Raw genomic sequence first — 26,373 nt, forward strand, 5'->3', positions numbered from 1 at the left:
TCACTGTAGAACCCCAGGGAACCCCACAGCAAACAGAGGAAAACGAGAAGATGCAGTGACTTCAGTTCCTGCCATGTCATCAATTATTCCAAAACCCTGTTTTACCACCTCATACTAAAGCAGAAACTTTTCTGTAGTATGTAGGCCCTTTTATCCCAAACTCCTTCCAGGATTTAATACACAGTTTCAGATGATTGGAACAAAACCATTAGATTACAGTACAGTGATGCAGTGTGTGTAGAATACTGTGGTAGCATGCCTGTCTGTCTATTATCTGCAATAAACCCAGAGAACAGCTGGTTAAAAATGTGTTCACCACTCACATTAACCCCTTTAACCTTTGATCCAAAATAAATATAGTATAGCTATTTAGGGTGCTTTCACACCTGCCTTGTTTGGCCCAGATCTTCAGATTTATTAGTTTGGCACATACCGAAGGAACACAATTTGGTTTGATCAAAGTAGGTGGTCTCAACTGATTAAAATAATCATGTTCTGTTATGTCTGTGGTGTGTAAACACCTTTCTAGAGCTTTTCTAGAAGAATACTATGTTAACACCTCTAACAAACAAATTAATTCTAAATTAGTTTCTTGCTCCATCTCCTTTCCTCCTCTATCCTACCAATCCCTATTGGCCTCCTTTATACCCTGTCGAAAATGCACTTCTTGAATGTCCTCTATTGCTAATATACATTATTATCGCTAAATGTGATGTAATGTAAGAAAAAGAACTGGTGATGTGCCAAACCCTTCGTTTGCCCTTCGCACGTACATCCATCACACAGTAGTAGGTGTACAACAGATTACACTGGTGACTCCTGTATCTACTGTAACTGTAGAACTGTGATTAACCCTTTATTTTATTAACCTATTTATGTATGTATTATTTATTTTTACATAGGTGATGACAGAATGTATTAGAGCTCTTTAGGGATCTCACTAAACCACAGTGTGAAATCAAAACTTACCGGAAAAAATATACAGTATACAATGTATAACTACAACTATCTACCTACCTAACTAACTATATACCTACTTACTTACCTACCTAACTACATTCCTACCTACTTATCTACCTACCTACTCACTTACCTACCTACCCACCTTCCTACTTCCCTACCTTCCCTTGTATCTACCTACATACCTACCTACCCACATACCCACCTACCTACCTACCTACCCTTCTATCTGCTCACCTACCTTCCTACTTATCTACCTACATACCTACCTACCTAAATATCTACTTACCTACCTACCCACCTACCTACCTAACTATCTATTAACCTACCCTCCTATCTACCTACTCACCTACCTACCCACCTACCTACCTAAATATACACCTACCTACCTACCTAACTACATACCTACCTAAAAACACATCTACCTACCTAAATATAAACCTAACTACATACCTACCCAAATACACACCTACCTACCTACCTACCTACCTAAATATACACCTACCTACCTACCTACCTAAATATACACCTACCTACCTAACTACCTACCTACCTAAATATACACCTACCTACCTACCTACCTACCTACCTACCTAAATAAACACGTACCTACCTGCCCACCTACCTACCTAAATTTACACCTACCTACCTAAATATACACCTACCTACCTAAATCTACACCTACCTACCTAAATATACACCTACCTACCTAACTACCTACCTACCTAAATATACACCTACCTACCTACCTACCTACCTACCTACCTAAATAAACACGTACCTACCTGCCCACCTACCTACCTAAATTTACACCTACCTACCTAAATATACACCTACCTACCTAAATCTACACCTACCTACCTAAATATACACCTACCTACCTACCTACCCAAATATACAGCTACCTACCCACCCACCTATTTTAATATACATTATTTACAGAATTTGTTGGGTTTTTTTTTGGAGTGTCACAGGGTTCTATTTTAGGGTCTATGAAATTTACACCTACCTACCTAAATATACACCTACCTACCTAAATCTACACCTACCTACCTAAATATACACCTACCTACCTACCTACCTACCCAAATATACAGCTACCTACCCACCCACCTATTTTAATATACATTATTTACAGAATTTGTTGGGGGTTTTTTTGGAGTGTCACAGGGTTCTATTTTAGGGTCTATGAAATTTACACCTACCTACCTTAATATACACCTACCTACCTAAATCTACACCTACCTACCTAAATATACACCTACCTACCTACCTACCTACCCAAATATACAGCTACCTACCCACCCACCTATTTTAATATACATTATTTACAGAATTTGTTGGGGTTTTTTTTGGAGTGTCACAGGGTTCTATTTTAGGGTCTATGAAATTCTCGTTACAACTTGTAATACAATAGTAATGAGTTACAGGCCTGCAAACAGGGTTTAAAGCATTACATAAGAGCTTAAAGGGTTAAAGAATGAAGCTTCACAAGATCTCACAGCCAGTAACGAGAATAGCTTGTTCTCCAACTGCTGAATCTCCAACTGCTCCTGTTTGTACACACTGGACACCAAAATCCTCGTACATCAGCTGACAGCAGAGCAGCAGGGATGCTCCGAGCTCTCGCGAAATGTTGTAATAAATAACATTCAATCAATACAGTACAGCATAAATCTGTCTCTCTCTCATACACACACACACACACAAACACACGCATATATATACACACGGTCTTCATATACACCAGTGTCAAACATAAGCGTAAAGAGGGGTTACACAACATGATAGAGTGGAGAGCAAAGGTCACGCAGAGGGCAAAGTCAGGGAGATAAACCCAAGGCAAAAGCAGGAGAATCAATATCTATACACTCAAAAATGCATCTGAGAGAGAGAGAGAGAAAGAGAGAGAGAGAGAGAGAGAGAAAAAGAGTGAGAGAGACGAGCCATCTTAAACCCTCACGCTTACTGAGCCCAGAGACGTTGTCATAGCAACAATAAGTAAAAATAACACAAGACTTTTTTCATCTGGAATCGAACAAACTCGGCATCTGATAAAAGCGCGAGGCGAGCTCGTCCTCGTCAGCAATTAACCGCTACTCCGTCCAGAACGTACACAGAACCCCCGGCCTGCTGCCCTCTGCACGGACAGCCACACCTCTCATTCACATAAGGAATTAATGCTCTTCACGATAATGATCATTATAACGGCAACACTTCCGCCCCGGTAATTATTTACCCCACGCTGAGCCAGGACAAGTCTATTTGGACCTTTCTTTCTTTAAAAGGGACTAATTACGCTTTCAGAAGCTCCTGCTCGGCTCATCACAACAGCAGAGCGAGGCCAGGAGAACACTGCACTACAGAGTTCTACAGAGCCTACAGCACGTACACCCAACCTTCTCCAACAAACACTCAACACTGACTTACACAACTTTCTGAAACTTACAGTACACTGACAAAAAAAAAAGAAAAAAAATTGGGACATCTGATCCACCATTGTTTTATTTCACAAAATCTAAAGTAGTGGTGTGCCATATCATATCATACGCAATAATATTACACTACAAATTATTATATTATTTACAGTGTTCTAGAATGTGGTCTACTCCTTCACGCAGTTCTAGAATACCCTCAGACCATTCAAATAATTCTAGATAATGTTATTTAAAGAATGGTTATACAATACATTGTTCCAGAACAAGCTATCCATTTACAGTGTTCTAGAAAGTACTCTACCCCTTCACGAAGTTCTAGAATACCCTCAGACCATTAAAAATAATTCTAGATAACGTTATTTAAAGAATGGTTATACAATTCAGTGCTCCAGAACCAGAACAATCTATCCATTTACAGTGTTCTAGAATGTTCTCTACCGATTCACAGAGCTCTAGAATATACCCAACCTATTTACACAGTTCTAGTCAATGTTCTCACAAATCCAGTGTTCTAAAATGTTCCTCTAGAGAAGTTTTTTTTACAACAGTCTACATTCACATTCTCAAACACAGAAAGTTCACACAGTTCTAGAATACCCTTACATCATTCAAATAATTCTAGATAATGTTTCTTTAGAGAGTGTTTTTTACGGTTCAGTGTTGTAGAACACTTTATCCATTTATAGTGCTCTGGAATATTCTCTACCCATTCACATAGTTCTAAAAATGTTCTTAGAATCACAAGGTTCCTTAAAAGTTCCTCTAGATAATGCTCTAACAACGGGCAGTGTCCAAGAACATTCCTCATCCATGTTCTAGAATGTTATCTATCAATTTACACGCTTCTAGAATACCATGTGCCCATTTATACTGTGCTAGGATATCCTCTACTACCTCTTTATACTGCTCTAGAATATCCTCTACCCATTCACATAGTTCTAAATGTTCTCAGAATCCCAAGGTTCTTGAAAGTTCATCTAGATAACGTTCTAACAATGGACAGTGTCCTCGAACATTCCAATGCATTTACAGTGTTCTAGAATGTACTCTACCCCTTCACGCCATTCTAGAATACCCTGAGACCATTCAAATAATGCTAGATAATGTTTCTTTAAAGAATGCTTTTACAATTCAGTGTTCTAGAACACTTTATCCATTTTAATTGTTCTAGAATGTTCTTTTGCCATTTAAAGTGTTCTAGAATAAACTCTATCTATTTACACAGTTCTACAAAATGTTCTCACAAATCCAGTGTTCTAAAATGTTTTTCTAGAGAATATTCTCTAAAAACAGTCTCTAAAATCACAATCTCACTCACAGAATGTTTATCATCACACAGTTCTGGAATGTTCTCTACCCATTCACACAGTTCTAGAAAATGTTTTTAGAACCGCAAGGTTCTTGAAAGTTCCTCTAGACAATATTCAAACAACAGACAGTGTCCTCAAACATTCCCCATGCATTTACAGTGTTCTAGAATGTACTCTACCTCTTCACGCAGTTCTATAATACCCTCAGAACATTCAAATAATTTTAGATAATGTTTCTTTAAAGAATGTTTTTACAATTCAGTGTTCCAGAACATTCTATCCATTTACAGTGTTCTAGAATGTTCTCTACCCATTCACACAGTTCTAGAACATTTTCTCAGAATCCAAAGGTTCTTGAAAATGGCTTTAGATAATGTTTTAACAATGGACAGTGTCCAAGAACATTCCAATGCATTTACAGTGTTCTAGAATATACTCTACCTCTTCCTATAATACCCTCAGAACCTTCAAATAATTCTAGATGGTGTTTCTTAAAAGAATGTCTTTACAATTCAGTGTTCTAGAATAATATATTCATTCACGGTGTTCTAGGATGTTCTCTACCCATTAATAGAGCTATAGAATATACCCAACATATTTATACAGTTCTACTCTATGTTCTCCCAAATCCAGTGCTCTAAAATGTTCCTCTAGAGAAGGTTCTCAAACTTTCCAATACATTTACAGTGTTCTAGAGTGTTCTCTACCCATTCACAGAGCTGTAGAATATACCCTACCTATTTACACAGTTCTAGAGAACATTCTCAAAAATCAAGTGTTCTAAAATGTTTTTCTAGAGACTATTCTCTAAAACAGTCTCTACATTTACCATCTCACTTACAGTTCACCACCCATTATTGTTCTGCAACTGGATGTATTCTGACTATATACAATATTATATTGTATACAATATATCGTGACACAGAAATATCGTGATATTAAAAATCCTTATCGTGATAACAGGGCTGTACTGTCTTAAAAGTAGTCTATTATTTACTGTGAAGCTTTAGGTGTATTTATTGTATAATTGTTTTAGTTTGCAGTTTATATGCATGCACTAAATATTCTGCAATATTTTCTGCTGCATTATATTATTTTATGCTATATTATTTATTTTGCCACATTATGTTTATGCTGTTATACTATTATACTATATTCCTGAAATTAATGAATTATTTTTCTGTTTTCCTATATCGCCAAGTATATCGTTATCGCAAAAATACCCTGAAATATCGTGATATTATTTTAAAGCCATATCGCCCACCCCTAATTCTGACCATTTTTTTAGTTTAACAAGGCTATTTTACTCTACTTCTTCTGATTGCTCTGGAATGTTTCTGTTCACACTGCTCTAGCATCAATTCAAAATGTTTCTCCTTCATTTATACTGATTTATTTGTCCGTCAGTTTTTTTATAAAACAGGGATGATGGTGTTTATTGGTGTTGGATGTCGGATCAGTGTGTGGCCGGTCTCTTATAATCTGAAACGCTGTAAAAAGACTAGAGGCTCTAGATCTGAATCTGGGATCAATGGGATTGATGTTTTCTTACTTAATGTTCAACTATATAAAAATAAAAGCATCAATATGTTGAGTTTAAGATGTTATGTTGTAGTGATGATACTGTGGGTGATTATTGAATCTCTGAAAGCTGGTCTGGATGGAGCTGGAGGAGATACTGAGGGAGGGCTGGCCCGCTGTTAAGACGTTTGGACCCGGGCCCAGCGGCAGATCCATGGTGAGGAGCGTGAGGAGATCGATTAGGATATTATCATAATGTCCCATTTGCGTTACCAAACTCCTGTGAGTCAGCAGAGACGCTCACCACGAAGAGAGAGAGAGAGAGGAAATGGAGGGATAGAGAGAGAGAGAGAGAGAGAAGGAGCACTCTTGCCTTTGCCTTCTCCAAAAATAGCCTCCATTTTAATGTCAAGACTCGACGGCAGAGAGAACGCAGGATGGCCCAAGGATTCACATCGCCCGACACCACGGCTGACCTTTGGTCATACAGGGCTACCTTCACCAAAACGGAACAGCATGATGACATCAGAGAGAGGGGGAGGGGGAGAGAGAAAGAGAGAGGAAGAGAGAGAGAGAGAGAGAAAGAGAAAAGTGATAAATAGAAAGAGTGAAGGAGACAATAATAAAAACAGATAAAACAACAAGAAAGAGATGAAGATAAAATGAAAAGAGTGGAAGCGATAGAGATGAAAGATTAACAGAGAGACTGTAAAAGTGGGAGAGAGAAAAAGAAGAGATGCACAGAGCGATAAAAGAGCAAGAGAGAAAAAGAAAAAGATTGTGTCTAAGAAAGAGAGGGGACAGTGAGACACAGAGAGAGAAAAAACAACAAAAGAAAGATGAAAAGAGAGATAGAGAGAGAGAAGGATAGAGGATGAACCGAAGGATGGAGAGAGAAAATAGAAAGAGTAAACAGAGGAATGGACAGAGGCACAGAGGAAGAGAGAGATACAGAGGACTATATCTTCAGTGACAGAGAGTGACTGAGAGAAAAAATGAGATAGAGAGAAGGATCAACAGAGAGAGAGAGACTGAAAGAGTGGGAGAGAGTAAAACAAGAGATACACAGAGAGATAAAGAGCAAGAGAAAACAGAGAAAAAAAGAGTGTGTGTGTGTGTGTAAGAAAGAGAGGGGCAGTGAGACACAGAGAGAAACAAACGAAAAGAGAAAGAGGAAAAGAGAGAGAGAGTGGGACAGAGGACGAAAGAGAAGAAGGGGCGAGAGAGGGTTAAACCGAAAGATGGAGAGAGAAAATAGAAAGAGTAAATGACAGAGGAAGAGACAGATACAGAGGATATATCTACAGTGACAGAGAGAGACAAGATGAAAGACGAAAAAAACAAGTTGAAGAGAAAGAAAAAGAGAGTATATAAGAGAGATTCAGAGAGATAAACAATAAGAGAGAGATAAAGATAAAATGAAAAGAGTGGAAGCGATAGAGGAGGATAGAGTAAGAGAAAAATACAAGAGATGCACAGAGTGATAAAGAGCAAGAGAAAAAGAGAATAACAGAGAAAATAGAGAAAAAAGAGAGTGTGTGTGTATAAGAAAGAGAGGGGACAGTGAGACAGAGAGAAAAAACAACGAAAGAAAGAGGAAAAGAGAGAGATAGCGTGGTAGAGGACAAAAGAAAAGAAAGGGCTAAAAGAGAGGGAAGGAGACAGAGGGATAAACCGAAGGATGAAAAGAGAAAAAGGAAAGAGTAAACGACAGAGGCATAGAGGAAAAGACAGATACAGAGAAAAAAAGAAATGGAGAGAAAGGAAAAGAGAGTATATGCAAGAGATTGGGAGGGAGAAAGATAAAACAAGCAAAAGAGAGAGAAATGAAAGAGAGCAGAACAGAGAGACTGATAAACAGAGGGGTGGAGAAAGAAAATAACAAAAGAGAGATAGTGTGAGACAAATAGAGAGAGAGGGATAAACAGAAGGATGGAGAGGTAATAAAACAATAAGAAAGAGACGAAGATAAAATGAAAAGAGCAGGGGATAGAGTAAACGAGGGATATAAAACAGAGAGAAAGAGAGACTGAAAGAGCGGGAGAGAAAAACAAGATGCACAGAGCAAAAAAGAGCTGGGGAGAAAAAGAATGATAGAAAAACAGATAAAAAGAGTATGTGTGTAAGAAGGAGAGGGGACAGTGAGACACAGAGAAAGAAAACGAGAGAAAGAGGAAAAGAGAGAGATAGTAAACAGAGGGCAAAAGAGAGGAAAGGGTGAGAGAAGAAAGGAGAGATCAGGATGAACCGAAGGATGGAGAGAGAAAATAGAAAGAGTAAACGACTAAGAGAATAAACGAGATGGAGAGAAAGAAATAGAGCGTTTTGAGAGAGATTCAGAGAGAGAGAGAAAACAAGCAAAAGAGAGAGAAATGAAAAAGAGTAGAACAGAGAGACGTATAAACAGAGGGGTGGAGAAAGAAAATAACAAAAGAGGGATACAGTAAAAGAGAGATAGAGATAGAGAGAGAGATTGAAAAAGAGAGAGAGGGATGAACGGATGGATGGAGAAAGAAAATAACAAAAGAGAGATACAGTAAAAGAGAGAGAGAGAGATAGAGAGAGAGAGATCGAAAAGGGAGAGAGGGATGAACGGATGGATGGAGAAAGAAAATAACAAAAGGGAGATACCATGAGAGAAATAGAGAGAGAGAGAGAGAGAGAGAGAGAGAGAGAGAGAGCTATAGTGAATAAAGGCAGCCCCCAGAGGAAGTGTATCAGAAGCAGCACGGCCTGCAGCTCTCCCTCCACCTGCGGCATTTGTTCTGCTCTTAATTGGGAGGCCATCCAGCTGTCTCCAGCTAAAGCACCACACTGGACTAATGAGATCCACTCAGAGAGAGAGAGAGAGAGAGAGAGAGAGAGAGAGAGAGAGAGAGAGAGGGAGAGAGAGAGAGAGAGAGAGAGATGCAAAACATGCCCAAAAGTAGAATTTCCACACGTTCTAGAATTCAGCTGCTATTAACACATGGGTTCTTGAGGCTGATGAAGCTCCATCCAGTACCTGTAAGTGGATTGTTTTGGGCATATTCCACCGAATGGTTGCCATTTCTGTCCTCATGAAAATTACATGTTTAAATGTGCTCACAAAATAACTTTAAAATACATTTTATTATTAAGTATATTGTCTTTTACATTGACCTAATTGCAAAAATAAGCTATGTAGTTAAAAACATAAATAAAATAGTTAAAAACATTAATATAAACATTACTATGAAATATAATTATTAAAATCATTCAGGGATGTAATTTTTTTCGCATTTTTATATAAAAATAAACAAAAATATATATATTTATAATAATAAATCCATAATATTTAAGTTAAATACACATTTTAGTTGTGTCCCTGGGTTTCACTCAGTTCTGTAACTGTAACACATTACCCCATCTGAAACATTTGGAACATTCTACAAGTCACATCTACAACAGGAAGTGACATCAGCTGGTTCTTCTGTAGATCATGGGAAGACCAAAATGAAGTTCCCTCATTAGTTTTTCTGTATATTTAATCTTATTGCAACGATAACTGAGGGGGTCAATCTCAACACTCATTTCTGTTACCTAAATTAATTCTTAGATCTTATTGGTTCATTTTTAAAATACAAACTTTGGGAAAATCACTAGAATGTGCTCAGTGTCCTCATGCTTTTACCATAGCCACCATTTAGCTTATTTTTCATGTTTTTACTAATTCTATGATAAAAACTCAGTCCTGTTACTTTCAGTCCTGTTACTCAAAGCATAAAAAGTAACAGGAATGAGTTCCAGTAACAGGAATGATTTTTTTTGTCATAAATATCAGTTATTTGAACATGTGGTCAACCATTTATTTAAAATGAAGACTTTCTTAACAGAAAATTAAAGGAATTAGTGGGCATTAGATGTGACATGAGTTTTGTTACCATATTCAGATTAGAAACCTTGTAAAAAAATAAGTAAAGCTGCCTGAGTTTGACCAGTACATGTTTTGAATAGTTAAATACATGTGTTGTTGGATTCGGAGTTGAAAAAAGAGATTTAAAAAATATGTTTAATTTGGAAGATTTACAACAAGCAAATGGCATCTATTTACTGAAAGGGCCCCTCTTTGTTAATGGCTGCAATCAAATTCTCACAGCAATGTCCCAACAATTTCTAGTGTCTTTCTTGAACATTTCTTGCACATAAGAAATGTTTAGAAAGGAAGAGAGAGAGAGAGAGAGAGAGAGAAACAGAGAGAAAGAAGAGAAAGGGGCAAACCTGAACGTTTGACCCCATCAGTTTTTGACGGTAAGCCCTGTCAGTCCCTCCAGTGTTCAGAGCGAGTGAGAGAGAGTTTTAGTGTTTATAGAAAGCAGGAGCTCAGGAATCAGCTTTATTCCTAAATAGGTTTAAATCTGTATCTACTGCCTAATCAAATCTCCCACCTTCTACACTCAGTGAGCTTCCTGAAGTTCATCAGAGCTTCTACAACACACTGTAATCAGACCAACACACACCTTCAACACCTCAGCCAGGCCTGATGGCTCAACACACACATACCAGTGTGATCAAATGCTTACTGACTTGCTTTACTTTTCCTGAACTATAAAAGTACTACAATTAAAAATAAAACAAAATATAAATAATGACAATACAAAAATAAGTAAAACCACGTCATACATGGAGTCTTGCCTAAAAACTGCATAGGATGATTGCAGGGGAACTGAATCTTATTCTGGCACAGAAGAGGTGGTGATGCTATCTTCAATTTCACAAAAACTTTACTATATAATTTAACATATTATTAAAATGAAAGAGAAGTGCAAATAAACTATTATTCTTTTTTAAATATAATATTTATGTATAATAGCCACAGTAGAATAAATAGTAGTAGTTGTTGTATTTTGGCTGTGTTAATGTACTCTGTACTGCAGCATTTACACATTTACACACAGCACATTCACACTTTTATAATAATAACTAGAACAAGAGACAAAGAAACACAGAGAACTCTGTAACTAATAACAGTATTATAATTTGTTTTGTTTAGAGAAATTACAGATGAAGTGAGAGAGTGATGAGTCCTGTTTTCTACACATTTAAACTGGAGAAACCTAAAACTGGAGAAAACTGGTACAGGAAGACCAGTGGCTGACCCACATGGAAACAGCACCTTTAGCTCAGATTAAAATGATTGGACTAAAGCTCAGTTTCTCAGGGGGTCCTGGGGTCATTTTCTGTTTAATGGGGGGGGGGGGGGGGGGGGGGTCCTCTGTGATTTTATTCCTGTCCGGAACGATCATGTATGTGTTTTTTTCAGCATCCTCTAAGAAAATTACAGGCTGAATTACTTACTGTTTTGAGTTTATTAAAATAGCTAAATAACTGTGAGTGGAAATGGAGGAGCTACTGAACGTGATGTCATGTGACCAAGAAAGACAAAACTCACTAGTTTTTGTCGACTCCAAATGTTCATTGTTGATTAATCGTTCATTTCTAGTGTACACAAAATACTGGGGACACTCACACAGTTCACATTCAACCTGACCTGTGTCTCCAGAAGTGCCCAAATACACCAGATTACACATTTCCTCACTAAATATCAGCACTTAAAATATCACATTTAAAAGGCAATGTTCTAGACATTTGAAGGGTATTGTCACAGTTTAGCCCATGTCTGTCATGTTTCTCCCTCATTTGGTCTCCTGCCCTCTGTTTTCCTGTCATGTGTTTCCCAGCCATGTGCTATTGTTGTGTTTTGGTCCTGTCTCCGCCCTAGCCCCACCCTGTCATCAGTTATTTGTAACCCCGCCCCCTCTTGATTGATCCTCAGGTGTTTCCAGTTTCCTGTTCCCTCCATGTGTATATAAGCCCCTTTGTTTCAAGCCTTCTTTGTCTAGTCTTTTGTTAGTTTGTTTGCTGTCCGTAGTCTTGTCAGGTTTGGTTCTTGTCTCATGCTGTTTTAGTTTCCTGTTTTCTAGTTTAAGTCTTCTGTAGTTTTGTATTTAGTGTAACTTTGGTTAATTTTGTTTGATGGTTTGTTTTAGTTTGTTAATTTAATAAAACTACATATATATTTCTGCACTTACGTCCATCCCTTCCTCATCTGTAACAGGTATTTAAATCCCTTGTTCAGACGTTTCTATAGATTTGAGGCGAAGATAGAGAAAGCTAGAAACAGGAGCCGTACCCACAGCAAGCAGAGACGGAGGGCATGGAAGAAATAATCATTGACTAGTCGACTAATCGGAAAAATAATCACCAGATTATTCGAATACCAAAATAATCATTAGTTGCAGCCCTAGTGTATCCAATAATGTACTATAATGTGTTGTATAAAGTAATTTGTTAATTGTGTCCAGAGTGTACAGAGAATGCATCAAAGAGCATAGTGCTGGGCGATATGGGAAAAATCATAATTATATATATCCTGATATATCACATTTAAGTATGCTATTAGATATTCTTCAAAAAATGACAAAATAATATCTTTGCATACTTTATTTCAAAGTGACATTAAACCAAACTTTCACAAATGAGAATTACTACCTTGTAGTGCAGCTATATATATATATATATATATATATATATATATATATATATATATATATATATATATATATATATATATTTATTTATATATATTTATTTATATATATTTATTTATATATTGTGTGTGTATCAAATAAAAACAGATGAGGTAGATGCAGTAGCTAATGTTTTCTTAATTATACAGGTATTTTATTTGAGTTATCAAAATAAACTCAATTAACATTTTTTAGAGTATCCGTCAAATAACGTAAAGCAGTGCCATGTTGCAAAACCACATTATGAAGCTTTTTTTGCGAAGATTACTTTATTATCACTTATCCTCTTAAGACCCAGACTTTTGCAGGCTGTGCATTTCATTTTTTCCTAGCTATTTTCTAAATAGAAGGACCTAAATTAACTTTTTTTAAACATTATTCTTGCCATTTGGGTAAGTAGGACCCAATTAGTCCAAAAAAAAATGTTTCTGACTGAACTGGCTGTAGAAACCTTTGACTGGGATTCCCGTCATCTTGTTTACAATCAATGTAACAAGTGTAATGTTGTCATGTGACCACATGATGGTATAGGCAGTGTCTCCATATGATGCCAAAGGGTCAATGTTTTAAAAAATTAAGTATCACAGTGCAGAATGTAACGTCCACATATGAGGACACGGGGTCTTTAAAGGTTATATAAACCGAGTTTATGCAAAGTGATCACGCTAAATACATTTAATCGTAAGCCTACTTTATATATTTGCATGAATAATTGATGAAATTACTGTAAAAATGATAGGGCGGATAGAAGGTAAGTAGCACGATAGACTTTTTTTTATCGTCCCCACGATATTTATCTTCATATCGCACTAATAAAACACAACAGACATGCAATACTGGCAGAAATCACATCCACATTCAATACAGGAGACCACACACACACACACACACACACACACACACATATCCCACAGGTCAGTGCAGTGTTCTTTACCTTATATACTCGTTCCTGTCCCATGACATCTGGCTGTTTTTTACACAATTGATAGAGTATACTGTTGTGAAAATAACAATGATTTATGATCTTTAAATTGTATTCTCAGCAGACACAGAGAAATAAAGGTCAAAAGAACACCTCTACTCTCTCTCTCTTTCTCTCTCTCTACTCTCTCTCTCTCTCTCTCTCTCTCTCTCTCATAACCCGGGGGTTGAGGTTATGGGTTATTGTGAGATCTGTGCTATGAAGCTGAAACAGCTACAGGGGCCTCATGATGCGCTCAGTCCATCGACATCAGCTCCACACTGCTGAATAAACCTCAGTCCATAATCCACAGCTACAGCAAACCATAATAACCACAGAGCGTCACTGACACCAGCTTTATTCTCACCTTCTGTTCAACTCTGAGCAATAAGAGGTGTGAGAATGTATCGAGAGATCAAAGTATTGTAATATTTTGTTTTGCAATACTGTGCCAGTTTTTAAACACATATTATTGATTTTTAATATTAGTTTACATGTAAAGATCGGTATTAGACAGTGGTTTGTTTAACCCCTTAAGAGACATTGGTATGTGTACAGGCTAGGTGAAATAAAAGGTTATATAAAACCCTTTTCCTCATTCTCTTAATATGTTGAATGACACGTTTTTCAAGGAATATACTCAAAATTTTGCATATTTAAAAATATATACATTAAACTAAACAGCTGTAGAAAAACAAAATAGTTTGGGGGACATGAAATGTTTGATTGATATTCAGGAAAATAATTGATCTTAAGTAAAAAAAAAAAAAAGCTAATTTTTATTTAATTAAGTTTTATTCTTTTTATTCATTATATTTTGACAGTTGCAGATTTACTTAATTTTAAATATTTTAAATATTTTCTATTACAATTGCAGCTAGGATTTAAAGTAATGTTTCTTATCAAACATGAAACCTTTTTATGTAAGATATAGGCGAGAAATACTAGGTAGAAAATTGTCTGTTAAGGAGTTAAACCCCGCCTACTAGATTTCAATGTTGTAGTCTGTCTTTAATTAACATATTGTTCTGATTGGATGAAAAGCTAACTTTTCTTTTACTCTGATTTTACAAACAGCAGTGTGTCATAAACATAAGTGCGTTATAAACACAAGTGTGTTTTTATACTACAATAGTTTTGCTTTAATTGTATTATATATTTAAACAATCTCAATTAATTACACTGCTTATACACTGCCTGCCCAAATAAAAAAACAGGCTCCACCTGGATGTAAGTAAGTAAATGATGTGGGGTTGGTTGATGCTGCAGTTGGTCTGCAGGTTTAGGTTCAGCAACAGTATATGCTGAAAGAATGGGACATGACAAAAGTAATGGGATGCAAAAACAGTTCCTTAATCATCAGTAAATTTAATCAGTAAACGCTGAATGAAGTCTGATGCCCACGCATAATTCCTCACCTACACACACAGTGGATAGATATTTATATGTAGAGTATCTATCCTCTTCTTTGTTTTTACTGTCAGTGTACAGTGCACCACTTCACCTCTCGAAACACTCTGAATGAGGAGTGAATTGCTTTTTAACCAGAGAAAAAAATAAACAATACCAATCCAGAAACTGACTGATTCTTTCATATTTATTTTTCTGCAGTACTTAGCAAATATACATTCACTGCAGTTAAACAAACTAAATGTAAACCAGTCTATAACAGGGACAGCACTGTTTAACAAGCATTTCTCTAATATAATCAATACCTGTCTATCACAGCAATTTTGCTGTTTGATACAAAACAAAAATCCATTTTGTTAAATATATTTCCTTTATTTACTTTTAAACATTTGCTTGTAGAAAACGAATATGCTGCACTTCAGTTTAAGAATTGTTTAAGAAAATAGTGATAAGCAATACGATATGATTAAACCATAACAAAGTAAACAAAGTGTACTGTTAAAGTATCAATATAACATAATATCATATATGTATCTTTTTTATACACTAAGAAAAGTGCCCTCTTATGATTATATTAGATATGGTGAAATAAAGTCTTTTTGCACATTATTTCTGCAATCGTTTCACACAGTGGAAACCTGTGCAAACACTTTAATACAGTCATTGTTTACACTTTGTATACATTGATTCAAATACATTAATATTTACAATATACAGCTCTGGAGAAAAATAAGAGACCACTTAATAATGATGATTTTCTTTGATTTTACCAAACTCATTCAGAAACTGAGGTGATCCGTTAATATATATATATATATATATATATATATATATATATATATATATATAAACATCACTTTATGATAATATTGGATATGGTGAAATAAAAAAAAAACGTCATCATGCTGCTGCGTTGCAATTCACAATGTTCCTGCAGCATAATTGGCACTTTTTTTTTGTAATGTTTATTTAACAGTCATTGTTAACGTATTGTATACATTGTTTCAAATACATCAATATTTACAATATACTGCCCACATCTAAAATATACTGGTTTCATGTTTAGACTCACAACAACTCAAATAACCTGGTTCAAGAGGATGTATGGTTATTTAAAATAATTGAATCTATAGCACCAAAAAGCATTTTTTTTTCACTATTAGAAGTGCATCACTCAACCCCCTTTTTTAGTGTATAGTGTATATTCCTGACAAACACTTGCATTAATGAAAACATTCAAAAGAAACTATTACATATAAATATATATATATATATATATATATATATATATATATATATATATATATATATATATATATATATATATATATGAAAGAGGCACATGCTTTTTAATTGGGCCTTTTCCCACCGTGTTTACCCCTCTGTGGCATTATTAAGAAATAAGCCCAGGCCTCCAGCTCATTTATTAGTAAATGAAACGTGAAGCTCTGGCTCTCTCGGAGATTAAACTGCTTCATCAGCTCACTGCAATGATAAAGCCGGAATCAGTGGGACACATAAATCTTTCATTCCTCAGCCATACATATTTCCTTATGATTACAGAGATGAGGCGCTCTGCGGCCGACAGGGGGTGCTGCCGGGCGAGTCCGCTTTCCTCCCTGTCCTCTTTACAGACGCTGCTAAATTAAATCAGACGCTTCGGTACGTGGGATGGAGGGGAGGATGTTGACAGAGGGTGGCAGTGGCGGGGGTGGGGGGGTCTGTAAAGGCTCGGGACCCGTTCAGAGACACTGAATGACATGTGTCAGTAAACAGCCAAACAATATACATCCTTTATAAAAGGACCACGTGGGCTGCTGGGCTCTGCCACGTGAAGAGGCTCTCCTTGAGGAAGGAAGAATCACCTTGAACTACAAAATGTTGTGTGTTTTTTTGAGGAGGGCATCGTCGAGCAGTGCCCGGTCCTGTCTGTCCTGTCTGTGCGCTCAGGCGCAGGTCGTCCTGCTGCTGTGTCCATATCACTAACGCTGACAGACATGCAGTAGCCAGTGCATGTGAGCGAGTGTGAGAGAGTGTGAGTGCGTCAGTGTGTGTGTGTGTGTGTGAGTGTGTTTTGAATTCAAATGGAGCCTTCAGACACACACACACACACACACACACTCTCAAACACACACACTCTCTCAAACACACACACACACACACACACACACCGTGGCAGAGAATCGCAGAGAGGAGACTCTCCGCACAGGCATGCCAATGAACTTCTGCAGTTTTGCAAAATCATCATGTAGAGCGAGCCCCGCGCACCGCGCCAGCACGCGCCTCCAGGGTCGGCGTGAACGGAATACCACCCAGCTTTATGCAAAAGCTTATGACAGCCTTACGACACCTGATCAGTAAAGGATCAGCTGTTGTGGACATCATCATCATCATCATTGGCGGTCATCATCAATGGATAGAGAGCTATCTGCTTTGAAAACACTGTTAAAGCTTATGGCATTCATATGGCATCTCTAGCACTGCCTTAGGACATTCTTATGACAGCCTTAGGACCGCCTCAGGACCACCTCAGGACAACCTCAGGACTGTCTTAAGGAGCCTTAAGCAAGCGGAAAGTTTTGAAGATCAGCTATTCTGACTGCACTCATCAGAGAATAGAGAACACCACATAATTAGAAACCCCCCAAAGCTTATGACATCTTTACCACAATCTTACAATACCTTTTTGAAATCTTCATAATAAGATTGGATTTGGATCCATCCTCTTGGACATTCTGCAAGAAAACCTCAAAGCTAAGTCTTACAACAACCATATGATAGCCTTATGAACATTCTCTTAAATGGATAAAGAGCTATCTGCTTTAATAACACTCTGTTCAAGCTCATGCCATCAATATGAAATCTTTAGGACTGCCTTAGGACATCTTTATGACAGTTTTAAGACATGTCTTGAGGAGCATAAAGTAAGCAAGCAGTTTTCAAGATCCGCTATTCTGACTGCACTCATCAGAGAATAGAGAATACGTTGTTTTTTGGAACCACATAATTAGAAAACCACCAAAGCTTATGACATCTTTACGACAATCTTACAACACCTTGGATTTTGATCCATGCACTTGGACATTTTGGAACAAAACCTCAAAGCTGATTCTAATAACAACCATATGAATTAACTCCTTGACTCCTGGTCAGTAAAGGATCAGCTGTTCTGGACATTATCATCATCATTATTATCGGAGGATAGAGAGCTATCTGCTTTAATAACACTCAGTTAAAGCTCATGCCATCCATATGACATCTCTAGGATTGCCTTAGGATATCCTTATGACAACCTTAGGACATGCTTATGACAGTCTCAGGGCAACCTCGGGCTAGTTTCAAGAGCAGCTGTTCTGACTGCACTCATCAGAGAATAGAGAGAAAACCACCAAAGCTTATGACATCTTCACGACAATCTTACAACACCTTGGATTTTGATCCATCCTCTTGGACAATTTGGAACAAACCCTTAAAGCTATCTGTTACAACTACATGATGATTCCTGATCAGTCAAGAATCAGCTGTTCTGGACATCATCGAAGGATAGAGAGCAATCTGCTTTGATAACACTCTGTTAAAGCTCATAACATCCATATGACATCCCTATGACAGCCTCAGGACCACCTCAGGACAGTCTCAAGGAGACTAAAGTAACCAAACACTGCACTGAACAGAGAATAGAGAATAGAGAGTGTTTTTTGGAACCACATCATTAAAAAAAACACCAAAGCTTATGACATCCTTATGACAACCATACATAGACATTTGACATCTTTATGACAACCTTATAAAACATCTTTTTGAAATCTTCATAATATAATCTGAATTTGATCCATATGGACATTTTAGAACAAAACCTCAATGTTAATTCTTACAACAACATCATCATCATCAAATGATAGAGATATCTGCTTTAATAACACTCTGTTAAAGCTCATGCCTTCCATATGACTGCCTAAGGACATCTTTATGACAGTCTTATGACAGTCTCAGGACCACCTCGGGAAAATCTCAAGGAGCCTTAAGCAAGCAAACAGTTTTCAAGATTAGATTAGAAAAACACCAAAGCTTATGACATCCTTATGACAACCATACAGACATCTTTACAACAACCTTAAAAAACATCTTTTTGCAATCTTCATAATAAGATCTTATTTTGATTTGGAACAAAAACTCAATGCTAATTCTTACAACAGCCATATGACAGCCTTGTGATAACCTTACAACATCCTTTTAACATCTTAGTAATAAGAGATCTTTTTGGATAAGCCAATTTGGAACCAAAAAAACACTGCCAAAACTAATGACATCCTTACGAGATCATTATGTCATTTTGTCATCTTTATAATAACCTTAAAACATCTTTTTGATATACGTATGGTACAAGATCTTTTGGACTAGCCGATTTGATTAATCAACCAGGATATATGGGAACAAAATCACAATTCCTATAACAGCCCTATGACGGCCTAAAGAAAACGAAAAATGATGTCAAAGCTTATGACATCCTTATGACAACCATACAACAACATTTTGTCACTTATAATCTTTGTGGTAGGAGATGGTTTTTGATCAGCTATATTGATCCATCAAGTTATTTTAATAAACTGAAAAAAATCAATGTTAATTCTTATGACAACTTATGACATCTTAGACAGAGAAGAGAGAGCACAGTGTTTTTTTTTTCCTTCAACAATTTTGACTTCATTGAACACAATGACAGATATCACTGTGTTTTTAAATCAAGTAACATTGCTTATGTCATGCATATGACAACTTTACGACAATCTTTTGACACGGACACACCATTACAATATCCTTTTGGCATCTTCCAACTCCAATAAAACTTACGACAGCCTTACAAAATCCTTAGAACATCCTTTAGACGTGTGTTTAAAACCACAAACAAAACACAAATGCTAATGCTTAGGACAGCCTTAGGGCATCCCTTAGACATTCCTAGGATACACATTTTAAATCAAACCAAAGAGAAAAGGGCACATTGTGTTTTGGTTTTTAAACGAAAAAAACAATTCTAAAGCTTATAACACATTCATGACATATTTCCGACAACCTTCTGACATCTTTTTGACATTCTTATAGCAAAAGATCATTTAGGATGAGCTATTATAAAGCATCATCTTAGTCAGAAGACATAAAGCACAGTGTTTTGGAACAACCCCCAGTGATAAAGCATATGACAGCCTTATATCAACCTTAAGACAGCTTTGAACAGAATTTGGATGATTTCAAACACTCCTAGTACAAAAAAGCAAAAACACTGCTAAAACTAATGACATCTGTATGACATATCAAAGAAAATCTCTTGACATTCTTATCATAATTATTTACCATTAATTAGTATGATTTATTATCTTGCTAAGAAGCCAGAGAGCAAAGTGCTTCAGACCTAAACCCCAGCGCTAAAGCATATGACAGCCTTATAACAACCTTAAGACAGATTTGAACAGAATTAGGAGGATTCCATACATTCTTAGTACAAACTCCAGTCTTTGGACAGCCACAGCACATCTCCAGACATTCTTATGACATATATGACAAATAGCAAATTCTTGTCTATGTTTTTAAAACCAAAGTACATTGCTAAAGCTTATGACACTTTTATGACACCCACAAAAGGTCCTTTTGACTCCTTATCTTTATGAACACTATTCAAATGATCCATCATCTTGAACACATGACATTGAACATTATCACAGCTGTATGTATGACAGCCTTAGGACATTCTATTAGACATCTTTATGACAGCATATCTCAGGACATCTTGTCTACATACTTATGACAATATGTTATGACATTTGTTATCAGCTATTTTAACCACACTGAACACAAAACACTGTGAAAACATCTTCATGACATCATTATGACATCCTTATGATAAGACATAGTTTCTCGCTTCCAGCTGTGTTGATCCATCATCTTAAGCCATATGATAAAATACACTAATCAAATCATTAAATCAAATGATTATGTCAACATTAGGAAACGCATTTGTATGAAACCTTTATGAACAGATCACATTGTGTCACATTTATTAGATATATACAGCTCTGGAAAAAAATAAGAGACCTCTTAAATATAATCAAGAGGAAGATGGATGATCACAAGCCATCAAACCAAACTGAACTGCTTGAATTTTTTCACCAGGAGTGGAATAAATTTATCCAAAAGTAATGTGTAAGTCTGGTGGAGGAGAACATGACAACCTGAAACCCTGAAAACCGGGGTTATTCCACCAAATACAGATTTCTGAACTTTATTATTTTAAACCTGCCTATTTTTTGTTATTTTAGCCATTTTTAATTTTCCGCAAAAAATGCTCTAAATGACAATATTGTTATTTGGAATTTGGGAGATTTGTCAAACATATACCTATAAAGGCAAAATCAGAGAAACTGATTCAGAAACTGAAGTGGTCTCTTCATTTGTTTTCAGAGATGTAAGCCCAGGACATGTATGTGGCTGGAGATCAGTTCTCAGCATCATTACAACAAGATTTGTCCTTTATGAACAAGAACAGAGATGGAGGAAAGGAAAACACTGCTGTGTGTTACATACCATGTTCACCTCGGACACCATGTCAATGCTGGCAATGTCTATGTTCATCCCCACCGCCACCGGAGCCCCTAAACGAGAGAAGCCCACAAATGAACCACAGAAATAATCAAACCAGCAGCACAGTCAGACCCGGCTGCAGAAACATTTTAAAGGGGGGGCATTGTATTTTTTCAGGGGGGCACATTTTTTTCAAAAAGCCTTTTATTTGCTTCAAATTGAACAGCGGCTCTATGGCGACTCCAGTGCCGAGAAACAACAATCTGTCAATAAAATCCCAAAATCTAAACAAACAAACAAACAAAAAACAATAGTGCAGTGCTTTGTTCATTCAATTAAATTAAAAGTCAAATATATGCAAAAACACATGCAGTGAAAAACATAAGCACTGATGTCAGAACACTGACTGAAGTAAACATTCATGCTAGGAGGGTTAACTACAACAGCTAGGGAGTACAAGGAGCAGAACAGAGAACTGTTCTGCCTGCAAGAAACCTAAGTTTGTGCATGTGAGGGAGGAGGTGTGGTGAGCAGAAAGAGGTTTACTCCACTTTTAGTAGAGTGGCAGACGGCGTTTGTGTTTACTCCAGTGTTGACTTCAACGCTTACGTTTCCAACTGAAATGAATGGTGCTGCTTCCTGTCCATTCTCATGTACTCCAGTGTCACTTGTTGTCCTCTTATTTGTTTGGAAATAATTCCGAATATCCATGCCACACGAACAACGGTGAGCGTAGCTGTTTCTCAAGTATGAACTTTAGTCAGTGACCCGCCCCCCTCCAACTGTAATTGGCTAGAACGTTGCCTTCCTTCACTGATTGGTTGAATTGTATGACTGACAAACTGAGATAGGAAAAATAGAAAGATGGTCACTCAGAGGTGAAAACAAAACAAAACAAAAAAAAAAAACATATACGGCTTCCAGTCCAGTCAGGGGGGGCATAGCTGACTCTGTGGGGGGGCACTGCCCGTCAATGCCCGCCCATGCCGCCGGGTCTGAGCACAGTGAGTGTCAGAGTAAAAGCGAGCCTTAGCCAAATGAACCCATCTCATTAGACTCTGGCTAAACCCCAGCACCCCACATTCACGTGGCACTGCGCATGAAAACTGTTGATTTTGCTACAAACCCCAATTCGGCTGGAGGTGAACAAATACGGCGTTTCGCTTGTTTTTCCCACCCGTTTTCCGCCAAGCCCCGCCCCTCCTGCGCTGGGATTGGCTGCTTGCTGTTACTCGCAAGAACTCCAATGTTCCAGAATACAAAACAGTTCCAACGTTCTAAAGCAGTATATTCAGCAAGCCCCGCCCCTCCTGCTCTACGATTGGCTGATTCCTTATTTTAGGAAGAATTCTGCTCTATTAATATTTAAAACGTTTTAAACGATTAAAGAGCGCTGTCTTCAACAAGCCCCGCCCCTCCGGCGATACGATTGGCTGATTGTTTATTTCGGAAATAATTCTACTCTATTAATATTCAAAACATTTCAAACACTTAAAGAGCGCTGTCTTCAACACGCCCCGCCCCTCCTGCGCTACGATTGGCTGATTTCTTATTTTGGAAGAATTCTGCTCTATTAATATTTAAAACGTTTTAAACGATTAAAGAGCGCTGTCTTCAACAAGCCCCGCCCCTCCGGCGATACGATTGGCTGATTGTTTATTTCGGAAATAATTCTACTCTATTAATATTCAAAACATTTCAAACACTTAAAGAGCGCTGTCTTCAACACGCCCCGCCCCTCCTGCGCTACGATTGGCTGATTTCTTATTTTGGAAGACTTCTGCTCTTTTAATAGTTAAAACGTTCCAAAAGTTAAAAGAGCACTGTCTTCGACAAGCCCCGCCCCTCCTACGATACGATTGGCTGTTTGTTTATTTGGAAATAAATCTGCTCTAGTAATATTCAAAACGTTTTAAACATTCAAAGAGTGCTGTCTTCAACAAGCTCCGCCCCTCCTCCGATACGATTGGTTGATTACTTGTTTTGGAAAGAATTTTGCTCTATTAATATTCAGAACATTTCAAATGTTCAAAGAGCGCGATTTTCACCAAGCCCCGCCCATCTTGCACCACGATTGGCTCATTGCTTATTCTGGGAAGAATTCTGCTCTATTAAATTTCAAAACGTTCCAAACATTCAAAGAGAGCTGTCTTCAACAAGCCACGCCCTCCTGCGATACGACTGGATGAATACTGCCCTGTAATTTTTAGGAATAAGCAAGTTGACCAGAACACTAAAATAAGATAAGACAATAGACAAAATAGAGTATATATTTATATAGAGTATGCATAAAACTGAAATATAGGCAGGGACAGTCATTAAAGTGAGTAGTGGGACCTTGTGTATAGATTCTGCTAAAAATATACATCAAGCAATATTAATTAATTTTTTGTTAAAAAAGGTTTATCTGGAAGACACAAAAGGTTGGTGGCAAAGTTTTTGCGCTACTATAAGTTGAAACAATTCAAACATCCTACATCACTGCCTGCAACAAGCTTCGCCCCTTCTGTACTATGATTGGCTGACTGCTTATACTTACAAAACATCCACCATTTTAGAGTGCAAAGTTTTAAGAATTTTAGAGCATTGTGGACCAGCCCTGCCTCTCCTGAAATTTCCCAACAATAAATCAAACACACACTAAAACTCGTCCCAGGCGACAAATCCCGCCCTCAACCTCTTTTTATCAGGCCAATTATTCTCCTTTACAAGCTATACATCTGCTCAAGAACACTACCCAGAAGACAAGTCCCAACCTGCAGCTCTACTATTGGATTGGCCAGTAGGTCTTACCCACAAGCTGTCCTGTAGTTCTAAAACACATCCCATATGACAAGCCCCGCCCCCTAGCTCTATACTATACTAGTTCTAACTAATAAGTTGTCCTACCATTCAATAATGGTTCTACAGACAAGCCTCCGCCCTCCAGTTTTCTATTTGCAAAAAAATTAATTAAATACAAAGAACAAACTATTTCCACAAAACAGCCAAGCTCCACCCTCCAGCTGTACTATTGGCTACCGAGTAGTAGTTTCCCATTTATAGTTTAATTTGTTGTCAATCAGATAAAAAAGGAAAAAAATATTACAAAATACAAAGAAAAAAACTATGTTCCGCCCTCCAGCTTTATGAATGACTAGTTCTCTCTAGAAAACTGCTCCACCATTCTAAAACACTTCCTAGACAACAAATCCCGCTCTCTCCCGGCTTACAAATGGCCTGTCTTTAGGGACAGTTCTACTTAAAGAAAATGTCCTGCAGTTCTAAGAATGGTTCTTCAGATGGTAAACTCCAACCTCTAGCTTGACAACTTGTGAGTTACAAACTACCAGCCAATGGCAACGAGAAGAGGGTGTGGCATGGCTAATGCTGCCTTCAAGTAATTCTCGGAAATTCCAACATACGAGGTTTATTTTGTCCTACTTTTAGAGAATAAAGCGAAAAAGGACACACATTATTTGAGTAATGTTTTATTCCAATTTGAACCGTGAGTTATACTAGACTTTCCTGTTTTTTCAAGGATTTCCAGTGATTGTATTAGTTAACTAATAACAACCTGCAAGTGTTTAAATGATAAACAGTTTAGAATACAAACTGTCTACATCAATTTATTGAATTTATTTATCAATTTAAATACATTTGATTAATTTATAGACCTCTTGCTACTGGCACGCCCCCACCCCACCACAAACTCGTATTTACCAATGGGAAACTCAGATTTTTAGATAAGCCCCAAGTTCCTACTGGTAAATAAGAGTTTGTGGTGGCGTTCATGTGCTCTCATCTCGTAAATACGATATTTCCTAAAATAATGAAACAAAACTTGATTTCTTGGCTAGAAAGAGTCAAATAATAAGACATTGACAGTAACAATGCAACAAAGCAACAATGGTACAATTTTTTTCATTCTTATTGTTTTTTTTTTGTTTGTTTGTTTTTAATACCTATTGTTGTTGGCCAGGAGTTTTTAGCCACAAGGTGTCCCAGCACTCTAAAGTAAAAGCCTGCATGTAAGTTACAAACTACCAGCCAATCAGAGCGGTAGGCGGCCTACTACCAGCCAATGGGAGCGAGAAAAGGGTGTGGCATGGCGAAATATGGGTGAGAATAATGAAACAAAACTGTGATTCCTTGACTAGTAAGAGTCTAATAATTAAAAATAACAGTAATAGCAATAATGATTTTTTTTTTTTTTTTTTTAACACATATTGTTGTTACTGTTATATATATAGAGAGAATATTATTATTGCCATCATCATAACTATTGTAGTCCTCACTAACAAGCTGGCTCACGTTCTCAAACACTTCCCAGACGTCAAGCCCCGCCTTCCAGCTCTATGATTGGCCAGGAGTTTTTAGTCACAAGCTGTCCCAGCACTCTAAAGCGAAAGCCTGCTTGTAAGTTACAAACTAACAGCCAATCGGAGCGGTAGGCGGCCTACTACCAGCCAATGGGAGCGGCGGGGGGCGTGGCGTGGCGGAATACGGGTGGGAATAGAACCCAAACTGTGAATCCGCGAGTATTAAGAGTTAAACGCAGCTCCTCGGCTGCAGCCGAACAGGTTATATGCGTATCGAGCTATGGGTTAAACTGTTGATCAGCTGGCTGGCTGGCTGGCGATTCGTTGATAATGAATAATCGACGGATA

General features: G+C 37.3%; 1 protein-coding gene across 3 annotated transcripts in view; it reads right to left on the reverse strand.

The window, feature by feature from the left end:
• gabrb2a (gamma-aminobutyric acid type A receptor subunit beta2a) overlaps positions 1-26,373 on the reverse strand; it is a 121,560-nt gene that overhangs the window by 94,458 nt on the left and 729 nt on the right. For all 3 annotated transcript variants that reach the window (XR_007437891.1, XM_022671996.2, XM_022671995.2), the window contains exon 3: positions 21,728-21,795. Coding sequence is in view for 2 of the 3 variants with exons in the window: in XM_022671996.2 (XP_022527717.1) it covers positions 21,728-21,795 (68 nt within the window). In the remaining variant the exon portion in view is untranslated. The remainder of the gene's footprint in view (positions 1-21,727; positions 21,796-26,373) is intronic.

The sequence above is a fragment of the Astyanax mexicanus genome, chromosome 2 (assembly GCF_023375975.1).
Source record: "Astyanax mexicanus isolate ESR-SI-001 chromosome 2, AstMex3_surface, whole genome shotgun sequence".
Taxonomy (NCBI): Eukaryota; Metazoa; Chordata; class Actinopteri; order Characiformes; family Acestrorhamphidae; genus Astyanax; species Astyanax mexicanus.